The sequence below is a fragment of the Alosa sapidissima genome, chromosome 5 (assembly GCF_018492685.1).
Source record: "Alosa sapidissima isolate fAloSap1 chromosome 5, fAloSap1.pri, whole genome shotgun sequence".
In the NCBI taxonomy this organism is placed as follows: domain Eukaryota; kingdom Metazoa; phylum Chordata; class Actinopteri; order Clupeiformes; family Clupeidae; genus Alosa; species Alosa sapidissima.
In genome coordinates this window covers 22,494,617-22,508,872 of record NC_055961.1, presented here as the reverse complement: position 1 = coordinate 22,508,872, position 14,256 = coordinate 22,494,617, and the positions used below count along the sequence as shown (strand labels likewise).

At 38.4% G+C, this 14,256-nt stretch overlaps 1 protein-coding gene across 5 annotated transcripts in view; it reads left to right on the top strand.

The window, feature by feature from the left end:
* The window catches only part of LOC121709583 (HMG box transcription factor BBX), a 31,734-nt gene extending 22,333 nt beyond the window's left edge, over window positions 1-9,401 (top strand). For all 5 annotated transcript variants that reach the window (XM_042093075.1, XM_042093078.1, XM_042093077.1 and 2 more), the window contains 7 exons: window positions 778-1,636; window positions 2,026-2,164; window positions 2,464-2,612; window positions 2,831-2,920; window positions 3,375-3,557; window positions 4,444-4,621; window positions 7,329-9,401. In XM_042093075.1, coding sequence (XP_041949009.1) covers window positions 778-1,636; window positions 2,026-2,164; window positions 2,464-2,612; window positions 2,831-2,920; window positions 3,375-3,557; window positions 4,444-4,621; window positions 7,329-7,419 — 1,689 coding nt within the window. In that variant the 3' untranslated portion in view covers window positions 7,420-9,401. The remainder of the gene's footprint in view (window positions 1-777; window positions 1,637-2,025; window positions 2,165-2,463; window positions 2,613-2,830; window positions 2,921-3,374; window positions 3,558-4,443; window positions 4,622-7,328) is intronic.
* Window positions 9,402-14,256: the final 4,855 nt, after the last annotated feature.

Here is a 14,256-nt window from a genome sequence, read left to right as displayed (position 1 = left end):
CATAAGCTATGATACGATTCAGAAACGATACATTTTAATACAAAATGATTCAGTGCGATTCGATCCGATGTGATACGATGTAATAGGGCCCAAAAATGCAATACAGTTCTTCACATTTGTTTATTTTCACATATTATTTTCCATTATATAGTGTCTAATTCTATTAATAATTATCAAATGGGTATGCATGTCATTGGGTTTGTAATTTCTCCAAAAGACACAAAGACTTGACTGGATTGAAAGACTGAACAAACATTTTGATATCAAGAACTTTGCCAAATATCTCTTAACGAAATCACTAGGCCAATTAATAGAGATCTATAAGTTCATGTCACCCCTATACTTAGCTGCTGAGTCAATCACAATAGTTTAAAACTCTGTGGTGTAGCTGTAGCTTTTGCTAAATTTCGAGTGCCAGGGGGAACCTTTCATAAGCTCACTCTTGTTGAAGGCTAGACACTCTGTTGAGGTGTGTTAGCAAATCAGGGTTGGTGTTATGATTTTGAAAGTAACATAATTTGTAACGTTAGGTCTTCCACTGCGGCTTTAGACCGATTTGTCATTTTGAAATCGGGCCATCGACCGGTTCACAGTACATTTAAATCGATCCAGGGGTTTGCCTTCCGATGTACTTGCATCGTTAACGTTCAAATCGCTTACCGATAGGTATTGGTGAATCTTTACACCCCGTAATATCTCCACATTCAGACAATCGTAACAGTGAAATTTATGATTAATATATTTCTCCCATATGTGACACTGCCTGTGTATCTGCAGATGTGCTTGGCTTCTGAGGCGGAGAAAAGAGAGGCCTTGTCTTCCCAGCCTGCAGGTGACCCGGCTCCTGTTTTCTCTGAGAACAGTTCCACAAACATGGATCCCATGGATCAAAGAAACTCTCCAGACCTTCCTCGAACCACACCTTCCCTTTCCTCCTCTGCCTCATCTTCCTCCTCTGCCTCCTCCACCCCGACTGACAAAACACCACCACTGCTCAGCCAGCCGAAGAATGTGAAAAAGAAAAAGAAGGACTGCAAAGAAACTCTCAAGGCTGATAAGACTCAAGGTTCTGTGAAAAAAGCCCCCAAGAAGCGGCAGTCCTCTGAGTCTGACCTGGACAGTGTCATTGAAGCTGTGGCTAAAGGGACCTGGGGTACGGAGGAGACGCCCACGAAGAAACCCTGCATCCCAAACAGTGACAAAAGCACTCCCCCTGGGCTACAACATTCACCAAAAAAGAAGATGAAGCCTAAAGTGAAGAAACCACTCAAAGCAAAAGAAGAGGCCGTGGAGGAGGACGTACAAACAGAAGAGAAAGAGAAGGAAGAGGAGAAGGAATCGAAAGGGGGTGATGGCGAGCCACAAGATCTTCCTGTGGTGAAGGAAGAGCTGCCAATCTCCCCTAAGAGGGAAGTTGAGGCCCCTAGCATGAAAACAGACTCCACTCTTCTGGGAAAGGAGGACATGGATTCCCACAGCCCACTGGAGGCCCTGGTCAAATCTGAGGAGAGAGACACCGAGGCCAAGTCTGAAAGCTGTGGCTCCAGGAAGTCAGAGAGAAGCTGCAAGGGGGCCCTGTACAAAACGCTGGTGTCAGAGGGGATGCTAACATCACTGAGAGCAAATGTGGACAGAGGTGACTTCCCCTTTTGTATTAATCATTCTCACCACAGTTTATTCATTGACACAGTGGGTCCTTATTTAAATGACACAATAAATTTAATGTGACTTAACATGCAAAGTCTAAAGTGTAACTGAAGGCTTATTTAATAACTTGGCAAAATGTATTTGCTAATTCTATGAACCAACCAGAAATGTCCTAAGCGTCGGTGTGTCAGCTCAATTCTCCCACATGCCACTCGATAACTTTATTTCATGCTTGAGACACTTCCTGTTCACTATCTGACTTTTCCGTCCTTGCAATAAGGGGCCCAGTGTGGTACTTCTGTGTGACACAGAATTGAGTAGCTGTTCCAAGAAATGAGAAGTCTGTGTGAAAATATTGTAATTGTGAATGATTCACAGGAAAGAGAGGCTCTGTCCGAGGGAGTGTGTCTGATCAGGAAGGAGCTTGGACGGAGGAGGCCTGGGCATTTCCTCAGACCGGTGCAAGCAACCCCAAGAAGTTAAAAAAGTCTAAATCTAAAGATGAGACTGCACCAGGGTGAGAAGTTCCTTAGCTTTTTTAACTGCATGGTCGCTTTCTTTAATTGCTGTGTTGAAATAAAAAAGTATATATTTGATATACAGATTTAATGTTTATGATATACATATTCCAAATAATTTAGCATCCCAAAATAAATATGCATTAATGCTGTTATTTTTACTGAATATTGTGCTAGTATTTACAGTATATAGTAGTATATACAATGATGTCTTTTTCGTCTGTTTTAGCTCCTCATTTGGTCAAGACATTTAGTCTTCAAATAAATCTAATAATAATCTTAATCTTGTCTCACACAGTTTAGGAAAGCTTGAAGAGGAGTTTGAGAAGAAGTTCAACAGCTTGCCACAGTACAGCCCTTTGACATTTGACAAAAAGAACACCTCCGTCACCAAGAAGAAAAAAACATTTCCCCCCACGATCAGTGATCAAGCCAAGCCTAATAAGGGTGAGTTGAGCATGTATGTGGGCTTTTCTCTGACCACAGTTCCTCCCTCCTCTCATCTACCCACTTCCTGTTCACGTTTTGCCTCTGAAAGTGCACCCTGCAGCTCAGTGACATAATGGCCACTTAACTTAACAGGACCGTGTTCTCTTTTTCTGTTTTGTTTTTACCATGCAACTTACCGGGCCATGTTTCGTTTCTCTGTTTTTCTTTAATATCAGGTTCATCTGCATCTCAGAAAAAAACTTTATTCCACAAGATCGTTAGCAAGTACAAGCACAAAAAGGAGAGGCCCAATACCTTGGATAAAGGTGAACTAGTGCTGTCATGTCATATCATGTTGTGTTATCATGCCAAGCCTTTTACTTTTGGAGTAAATATACATGCCACTGTGCATCATGTGAGACTGTTAAGTAGGCCAGTAGCAGTTACCACTGCTTATCAGTGCATTTCCTGTTTTGAGCTGACAAAAGTCATTACAATATATGTAGGTCATTGTGGGGTTGTAGACTCCTGAAATAGGGCAATTACTGGAAAATGACTTCTCTGACAGTCGCATCCTTGGTAGTGCTTTATGTAGTATGTTACATGTAGTATGTAGTATGTTACAATGAAAATGCTGTAGAATGTTGTTTATAGTAAGTGGAGATGACATCCCATGTCTATTTAAATCACTAATGTTATAATGGTATGCATACATTGTTTAAGTTCCAGTAAATTGTATCTAAGGTTAAAAAACAAGTCTCCACCTTCTTTCTGTTGTAGCCATAACTATGAGCGAGTCCCCTGTGCCCGAGGCCATGCAGAAGGACAAGCCATGTGGCCAGGTGTCCCTGGAGGCCCAGCGGGCTGCAGAGATGCTGGTGGGCAGTCAGAAGAGGAAGGCCAGGAAGAATAAGATCACCCACCTGGTGCGCACCGCTGATGGCAGGCTGTCCCCAGCAGAGGGTGAGTGCTGCCTTTGACCTTCCCTCTTCATACAACATCTACATTGATTTTATCATTACAATTTGTATTCATTTTACCAATATAACTTCATACAAAAACACAGACGATAAGGATATAACAACATCTACATTTATTCATATGGACGTTTTATCCAAAGCCATACAGAACATACTGTATGAGGTGTATATTTTAATGGGTTGAGCTGATCTGATACTCAGGGGTGCGTTTCCCAAAACCACAGTTGCTAACCTGTTAGTAATTTAGTTGGTTGGCAGTGGGAAATTGCAACCAACAAAGTTGCTAACTTAGTTAGCAATTATGGTTTTGGGAAACGCGCCCTAGGACCAGTATTGGTTTAATGCTGGCAAAAATGACTAAATCAGATATCGGTGGGGTGGGATGAATCATCCAACCAAAGCCTTTACATACATACATCCTTAACTAAACACTGAATGCCATGCAGTTAAAAGTGAAAAGAGACAAATAACATATCAGATAATGTGAAGAGTAGCTAAAACATGAGCAAGTCAGCAGCACTCCAACCAATAAAATGGAGTGTATCATTTGACAATGCCAAAGTTATTTAGAACATGAAATACAGCATGATATCAGTGATTAAAGCTCTGACATTATTCTCACCAAAAAGGATGAACTTGGGGTAGTGGGGCAGTGCCTTTTTGAAATGTCTTAAAATATCCAAAAGACCTGAACTACTGTATACCAACAACAGAAGAAAGTCCCATTTTTGTTTACTGTTTCAGTTAACTATATTGGATGTTTGGTTTAAAAATAAATGTTTAGGTGCAACAGCTATATTATCCTTAGATCACAGGCTCATAGAAGTCCGTATGAAATGCTTTGTTTTCCCTGTCTATATTAAATTCAGAAGACAAAGCCAAGGAGTTGTCCCAGGACAAGGAGGAAAAGCCATTAACCGAAGAGTCTTTATGCAATGAAGAGGGGTGCTTCACTGAGGCAGACCAGAGGGATGCACCTGAAGGCCTTCCAGCCTTCTTCAGCCTAGCTGCCCTCGCTGAAGTAGCAGCCATGGAGAACGTGCACAGGTAAACTCAAAATGTGTTGACTGTGTCTAACCTCATTTCTCTCTCTCGCTTCCACTCTCTCTCTCTCTCTTGCAAGTCAACTGCTCCTCAAAGATGAGTTGACTCATCTTTGTTCCCTGGGAGTAACAATGAAAGATCACAACATTGTGTGACATAACAGGAATTGAACCATGTAGCAGACAGACACTCCTGCCATCAAGGGGAGAGTTTGATGTAGGATCCTCCTATTCTTTTGTAGGCTACAGTTTTCCAAATTGATCGTAAAAGAATGTGTTTGCATAGATGTGTGTGTGCCAGGTGAAAAAATAGATCATTTAAATTCTGTAGGTAGTAGGTTGAATGATGACTAATAAGTATGATGGTGTTTGGATAAGGTTTGTTGTGTAATGATAACAAACCTTTTCCAGCACAGCTTCCTCTGCAATATCCAACCTCTATGTTCCATGTAACACAGTGTTTCTTAACTGGTGGGTTGGGACCCAAAAGTGGGTCACGGAACCATTCTGGGTGGGTCACGAAGCTTGTGGTTTAAAAAAAAAAAAAGTAAAATGCCACCTTATCAGATCTAATATTGGATCTTTATTTTAACAGACTTTATTCATGGCCAATGTCAGTCATTACCATGGACATAGACAATGTTTATGTGACAGGTCATGTTAAGCATAATTTTAGCGGTAAATGCAAGTAGGCCACATGGAAACAAGGCACCCCTGTCAAAGTCAAACCTGTCGAGTATTTGGAAAGGTGACATCAGGAGTTGAAGACGAAATGTAATGCCAAACATTTGCATGTTCCAAACAAGTAGGTCTACAGGCACTTTGTGTGTCTTGAACACTAAAAAAATATATGGGTCGCGACTTTTACGAACATGGGAAATTGTGAGTCCCAAAGCTAGACCAGTTAAGAACCACTGATGTAACAATACAGATGTAGATGTAGCAATAGATGTAGCAATAGTGGCACTAGCCTTCCCTGATTAGTTGTGTCATTCTGTTCCTTTTTTACTCTGTATTTGTTGTTAGTGAACTAGTCGGTTGAAGCAGACTGGTAATGAATAAAACCACAAAGGGGTCCTTCATAGAATCTTCGTGGGGTCTTCCTGCAGCAGTTGAGTAATGGGAAGAGCAATGTGTGTATGTGATAACATGTCAGTCAGTCGAAGCCAAGTGCATTGGTATTATGTTTTGTTGATGTAACCACTTGACCATGTAGTTTGCAAATACTGCATATCACCAACGCTTATCTGTGCTTGGTGCCTTGGTTGTTTTTTGCAAGGTCAGTATGTGTTTTTTCCTAGTTTTTTTTTTTTTTTTTTTACCGCAGTAGCTACAAAACAAAACAAAATGTCAATAATAAACTTACAAGTACCCTCCAGAATTATTGGTACCTTTGGTAAAGTTCACTAAAAACAGATATAAAAAAATTATACCAACCTTTTAAGGGAAGCAAATTTATTCTGAGAAAAAAAGGAAATCTCATAAAGAAATAAATATTTTTAACAAAAACACGTTGCCCACAATTATTGACACCCCTAGAAAATCTTATATACAAAATGTAACAGAAGCATTTTCCTATCTAATTTCAACTTCTTTAAGTTAATGAGATTGTCTGTGAACTTTCAAAAGTAGTTCATGGCTTTCTTTTTCACTGAGGTATGAAAATAAAGTGACAGAGGCAAAATCCCCATGTAATTTTCCACCAAGACAATACACTAAATTTAAATAAAAAGTCAGAAAAACCAGGTACTTTGTTGAAAATATTTACAGTTAAAACAATATATATATTTACAGTATATTTACAGTTAAAACAATAATGCCAAGACACTAAAAGTGGGTTAAGATTGGATCATTCATCAGGTCAATGAACCAAAACAAACGTCCAGATCAAAACAAAAATGGTTTACTGAACACAAAATCATGCTTCCCTTCATGCCATTGCCATCTCAGTCCCCTGATCTAAACTCCATAGAAAAACATTGGGGTCAGTCAAAGAGCCATGCTCTTGGAACCTTGGAATCTGGATGATCTCGGGATATTTTGTAACGACGAATGGTCTTGCGTCCCTTGCTTTGTTTTCTCCAACTTTATGGGGTGTCATAGGAGAATATTACAAGCTGTACAGTATTACAAGCAGAGGTGCCAATCATTGTGAGTGACATGTTTTTGTTAAAAAATATTTATTTCTTTGAGATTTTCTTTTTTCTCAAAATAAATTTGTTTCCCTTCAAGGTTGGATTTTTTCCTAATTGTTTTAATTGTGAGATTACAATAAATTACCAACAGACTATTTTTTATACCTGTGTTTATTAGTCAGGTTTAGCAGAGGTGCCAGTAATTCTGGAGGGTACTGTAAGTATTTAGTCAACTAAAGCTTAAAAAAAGGTGACATAAAACTATAAAGGGCATTTTACTGAGGACTAAGGTATGAGCTACACCAGGCGCGTAACTGAAGCGCTCCGTTCGTGTAGCGTCTGCTGCAACAATTAGCTGCCACTATAATCAATGGAAGTAGCTACACCAGCCGTGATAGCGGCGCGTACGTTCCAAAAAAATAGATTATTCATCTAAAATGGATTTTACGCGTTGCGAACGGAACGCTTCAGTTATGCGCATGGTGTAGCTCATACCTAAGACTGACTAAAAATAGCTGACATAATTAACATTAGTGCATGCAGGTTTGTTTCACAGCTTTGATTTTGTGTTTTCAGAGGTCAGCGTGCTGTCAGTTTGCCCAGTGAGAGCCAAGCAAAGGACATGGCTGCCCAAACCCCTGTGCTGATCTCCTGTGCTGACCAGTGAGGGCTCTCTTGGCTGGCCCCCTCTGAACAGACAAACATGGTGCGTTAACCCCACAAACTCTCGACCTCGTGCTGGGATGGGACAGAGGCACACTGGGGAGATGTGCTCTGAAGTGGCCTCCAGGGGCTGCTCTAGTCTGGGAGTGAAAGAGCATGGAGAGGAGGGTGCCTTTCACCTGGGAGCTTCCCAGATGCAGCCCACACTTGCAGCCTATGGAGGAGCTAGGTTGGCCCTAGAGTGCGGCCTCCTCACCTGGTGGCTGGGACGGGTTAGCAGACGTTGTTGCACAAAAATGGCTGCCATTTTAAGGTCAAGTTTTGCATTTTAAAAGTGCATTCGGGGGAGGGGGTATCTTGGTCAGGTTTTTTTGTTTGTTTTTTGGTTTTGTTTTGCTGCTTTGTTTCACAGATGTTTCTTCCACGTAGCAGAGCTCTCTGTACGGGCGAATGAAATCTTGTGGCTTCCTGCAGTCCTTCCTACTCTAGACCAAATTCACACAGCCAGTAGCCTGCACAAATGCTTGAACAGCCACCATACCTCTTGTCTCTCTTTCTGAATAATAGCAGGTTAGCTTTTTATTCTAGTTTCTCAGATCCCTCAAGGTTACCTTAAAAAGAATGAGTGAGTGGGTTATGCCTGGGAAATAGGTATTTGCCAAGATAATGCAGTAGGTCTTACATGATCACTAAGTAGTTGTCGGTGTACATTTTCACTCAGTGATGGGAAGTCTCTTAATTTAGGCAACCCATATTGGTTTGGTTAGGTAGGTTGGGAACTGATGGTAAATGGTTGGTGAGAAATAACGGTTTTATTTCTCAACATACCCACTGCATGTTTGCTGTTGCTGAGGGCTTGAACAAAAGTTCCTTAAAGGAAAGGTTCACTCTAATCCACTTGAAAATGCTCAAAACTTTCATTTGAAAAATGAGTCAGTTTAGTTGTGGTGCCATTTTATTGTTCCATGGTATCTGTTATGTCTTAAGGCATCAGTCTCCAAAAGCTTCTGTTTCTATTCACTGGTTTAAATCATCACTTACAAAACCTGGGGTGTAAATGAAGATAGCAAAACATGCTACATTTTCATGTATGCACTGCAACTTCAAGACATTTTGGACCCACAGTATCTACAGTTGTATGCTTAAGTTTGGCCACCTCGGAGCAAAAAAATGTATTTTGTTGATTTTTTTTGGTCATGAAACATAAATATATAACCACAGCAAAATATCTTAAAAATATACAACATAAGAAAAAACAATTAAAACAGAGGATTGCTTCATATTTGGCTGCACTTACTTTTTATTTAATGAAATTAGAAATTGAAAGAAATCAATTTATAGTGAATATGTGAAAAGATTTTTGTTTAAAACATGCAAAAATGACCTAGAAATGGCAGAATGTGAGGAAACAAGCATTTTGACGTTATGTCAAATGACAATTTCAGAAGATAATGAATTCTCTGACTCAACAAATATGGTATTCAACATTTCAACAACATTCAACAAAAATAGGCTTCTCTTGACTGGGGATCTGGGATAAATCTAGAGTAACTGATTGCTTTCAGATTGTAATTTGAGTGTTATTAAGTAATAGTTGTTAAGGGTAAATGTGAAAGTCAAGACGAGATTAACATACTCAGAAAGGCCAACCAAACATATTTTATTTCTGGGTGAAAATTAGGCTGAGGCGGTAGGGGTGGGGGACAAAATGCTTATGAGAACACCTTCAAAGATGACTGTTAAAATCATGTAAACGTTGGCTTTGATACACTCTTTAATAGGCCTACACTCCTCAGTACTTTATTGGCTGCTCTCGTCTTGACTCCTCTTTCACACTCTGATTAAAAAAATGAACCGAATCAGTAACACAATTTTTTTTTTCCCCATATTACAAGAACTAGCGATGTTTTGCCTGTTATCATGAATCTCCTCCTCACAAACTCCTAAACATAACTCTCTTAAAATAATGTGATATATAAGACATATCTGCAAAAAGAACATAGACTACACTGATGGCATGTAACATTAATTTAAAGGTGCTCTAAGTAATGTTATGCGGTTTTTAAGCTAAAACATTTTTAGTCACATACTGCAAACATCAACTCACTATCCACTAGCTGCCTGTGTCCTGAATACACTGTAAAAAGTAACACAGCCTCTGTGCACAGCCCAGGCTCCAAAAACAGGAGCTTCATTCAAAAGTGAAAGCAGACGCTTGATCAGCTGTGTTCTAAAGAATGTTTGATTCAAGTTCAGCGTGTGTTGTTGCAAACTATTTGTTTCTCAGGAAATGCCACGATGAACGGTAACAAATAGGCTAGGCTCTCTAGGCTAAAGTCATATCGTGGGGAGTTTATTACTCCGTTTTGGCAAGTAGCCGTGTAATAAGCGGGATAATGTATAGAACGCCGGTCATTATTGGGAAAATAAGTCCCTTCAGGGCGAAACAAGACCCCTCTGCTGTGCGTCGGGGTCCGGTTCGCCCTGTCAGGACTTATTTTCCCAATAATGACCGGCGTTCTATACATTATCCCTTACTTAAAAATTTCACTGTCATGGATAATTATGGCCCTGGTAAAAAGGCTCTGTTGTTAGTGTATCTTTACTAGGGTTCCCACTCTTAGTCAAATGTAAAATTCCATGACTTTTCCCTGACAAAAAAACTGAATTTCCATGACCATTTGGGAAATTTAAAAAAATGCATTGAAAAAACAGGTAGGGCCAACCACAAGCACTCAAGCAAGTAGTAATGGAAAAAGCTAATAAACCAATAAACTCCAATGCTGCATGGAAATGTATTTGTATTAATGTATTTTAGCAAGTTAATTTAAATTCCTACAACAAAATTCCCTGAAATTCCATGACTTTGCCCCCCAAAAATATAATTCCCTGACGTTCCATGTCTGGAATAGACTTTATTAAAATTCTATGATATATTCCTGAAAATTCATGACCCATGGGAACCCTGCTATACTTTGAGGTTGGCTACGACAGCGGCTTTTTAATCGGTGTGTTTTTGCGGACCTAGAGACTGTATCCAGGATGTGGTGAATGGTACTATTTTTATTTCACACTCTGTTTCGCTATCACAAGTCCACATCATCAATATACTAAAGTAACAACATGTTGGCCTCTAAAATAGTACGATGAGTCAAAACAAAATTCAGAATGCTCCATGAGGATGTTCCAGAAATACAAGGAGTAGCTTTTGGAATGCCCTGCAGCCCCCACACGAAAGCATCCTTAAATCTCTGTAGGGAAATCTTGAATATAATGTGCATAACGTACCTCGAAAGAATGGGGGGAAATCACCAAGATTAGATTTATTAGCTGCCTACAACGATTATCTGCTGAAAGACTGCCAAACAAAGTGCTGCGCCCAAAGTGCAAGCGCCCAAACATGCCACAATGTTTTATATCAGAATTTAAGAAGTAACACAGCATCTAATTTAAATCAACAGAATGTGTCTTTTCTTCAGGGGTGTCCAAACTTGCATATAACTACTGTATAATGTAAGCCATTCAGGGTAAAATAGTAGATGGCTCATGAATCATGGAGAACACCAACTGATTAAAACTTCAAATATTTTTCTTTAAACCATTTTAATGCTTTTCAGGGTTTATTTTTCCTTTATGATCTATCACAACTTCCTAGCCCATCTAGTTAACACACACAGACACACACACACTCACACATGCTTCCTTCCCATAGATTTTTTTTTGGAGCAGTTTGGGGATACTTGAATGGCGAATTGCATTTTATTTCAATACTTGACCTATAGTCTGTGTAGCATCTAGAGAACTAATCCAAAAGAATGCGACTATTTTGCTAACATAGTTCAATAACACAGACACTGCACTAATATTTTGCTTGAGTAGTAAATGATATATATATATATATATATATATATATGTGTGTGTGTGTGCATGTATATGCATATATGCATGCATATACATATGTATGCATAGAGCTTTTTTCTCTTCCATATTTAGATATCAAAGTGTCATTCATTTTTCAATTTTCAGTTCTTGGCAATCAGGCTATTACTAGTGGCATCCAAGTTAAATGGTCATTGTCTGTTTTTTTATTTTCCTTCACTTGGTCTTGATTAAGTGTAGAAGCCTGCTATTCATTCCCTGTTAAAGTAGCTGGTGGTGTACCGATTCAATTCATTCCTCTCTGTTCCCAGCAAGTGGACAGAGGAGTTAGAGGTGAGGGCTGTTTCTCACACTTTTTTGTCCCTTGTTCTTCTCAGTTTGTTTTTCTTTTTGTCCATTACATCTCGCCTCTGTGGTTGGTCTACAGCTGCTTGACTTTGTCAGCTAGTTTTTTTTCCTCCTTAGTTGAGCCACTAACGGCAGCACCTCTATTGGTCAGTATGTCTTGGTCAAATAGATATTAATATACATTACAATTATTCAAACTTATTCTCAAAAGAATATAATTAAGTCTCACTAGGCTTAAATAACCATTTGCAGTATATTTGTGTCCATGGAGATTATTACTCTCTGTTATAACCAGGGAAAGTAAAAATGACCAGTTAAAATTCTCAGTGAATTCTAAAGCCTTTTTAGAACCTACAATACTTGAGCCACATCTCATTCACGGTGTATGAAGGAATGATGCTGCAGGCCAGATCATAGCTTAAGAAAACTACCACAATATCCTATGTGTTGCCATCATCATGAAATTTCACTTATATGTTAAATAATGTTGACCAATGTTTTTGATTTATAGATTTCTTCTTTTCGACACTTTGCTCCTAACAATTGTCTGTGAATTTATAAAATATGTCTTTTTGTACTTCAACACTTTTGTTTTTGATTATTATTAATATTATTATTATTCAATTTTAAATATTGTGAGTGTTTCAGTGTTGTTTTACTGGCTTTGTTTCCTTCCAGGTGATTTTTAGTTCTTAACCTCAGTCTTTCCTGAGGTCCAGTTTACTGGATGAAGACTGTTGTTGAAATCTCATAATCTAAAACTGTATCTATGCTTACCTGTTAAGCCAATGAGCACTGAGAAATAATGCACAGCTTTTAGATAAGTAGTTCATGTTTCTCTGTTTCCTTCTGGGAGTATATATTCTTAAAGCAACTGCGTTGCGATTTTGGCTGATGTGTAATGTGTGTAGGGATATAATTACTACAGGAAGAGGCTATGAATGTCCTGTCCTTTGTATAAATGAGACGTTTAGTCAAAGCCAAGGGATTACACCTGTATGTGTTTGAAGAAGTCTGTTTTTTTATGTTAATCAACTGTAGGTGTACCTAATACATAAATGATACTGGTATATTGCGACACAGTGTGTAGCAGCTCTTCCTAACTTGCTTAAATGGCATCTCTCAGCAAAGGTAGGCCAGGCCCAAACCCTGCTGACTTTTACCCTTGCTTCTAGTGAGTGGATGCTTCATTTGAAGCTAGACTTTAGAAATGCATTAAAGGCCCCGTTTTGAAAGATTTGAAGTTTGACATAGGTTTCCAAATATTTTCTAAGAAAAACAATAGAAATTTTTGTGATGTTTTTTGCTAAGCAATTTTTGAACGAAGCCAGTATGTGCTTGCTTACACATTTCCAGCGATAAATTTCGATACAAATTTTGGATTTTTTAAATTCGTAATTTACATTATGGATCATTAAATGTTTTGAGAAGTTTAGAACATTAACAAAATATGTCTTCCCAAAATGATTTATGCTTAAGTGCATGTTCTTCCCAGCAATCAATGGCTAATGTACTGACTAATGAAGTATCATGTACAGTGTAATGGACATTAAAAGTGGTTATATAGACATTTGCCAAAGAGAAGGGAAAGTTGTCTTTAAAAAGAAATTCTATGAGAAATTCAGAGAGACGAATTTTTGTTTGCATAAATCTTCAGGTAGAAAGTATATATTATCAGCACAAATACTTGTAGTGGGTTACCTTTGACTTTTAACAAAGTACTGGCACCTTTGAATGCCTCTTAATTAAAAAAAAAGAATTTGCACCTTAAACCCTAACCAAAATGATGTTACAAAATCCTTATCCCCATTACTTACATTTCGCATTCATCCCATTTTAGCTATTTTTTTAATCCACCATAATATCAAGAAGAAAATTTACAGAGTATGTTTTGCTGTTGTATGTGTGTGAGCGTGTATGTGTATGCATTGCAGAATTTTAGTCTAATTTAAGCATTAGGCATGAAATTGTCCCATTTCCAGTTAGCCATTGAAAGTCACCCACCCTCTCAACTTGTCACCTTTTTCTATGTAGGAGATGCCTCTATAAACCTATATTGCTTAACAGACTATTAATAATACCCTTTTGTGCTAGTATTGTCTCCTGAATGTAATGGATTTTGTACCTGTATTTTTCTAATTCTAATCCCGTCTTTCTGTATGTTATGGAAAAAGTAAGAAAGAATTTTAGGCTGTTGACACAAGTGAATCATTTGTAATAGCTTACAAAAGAGTCATCACAATCATAAAAAATGTTTGAGCCAGCTCAACCTTGCTTTATACATTACTTCACATGACAACAGAGAAAAAGGCAAACTTGTAAGAGTCAAAAAGTATACCCTGATTCTGAGGTCAAATCTAAAGTGAAATTGGGGGCATTCAACCATTATAAACATTTGCCAAATCCTCTATATCAAGTGTATTTATTTTTCTTTTTTTTTTCTTTTTATAAGTTGTTTAAGTCTTAAAACCTGAATATGCACCCAGAAAATGACAGATATATTATATTCTCTGTTCAAGAATGTACCTTCATGGCTATTAAAGTATTTGTGAAGCAGTCTTGTCAAAGGTTTACACCAGGTCTGTTTCCTTGAGGGTTTATAAAATATGTGCTT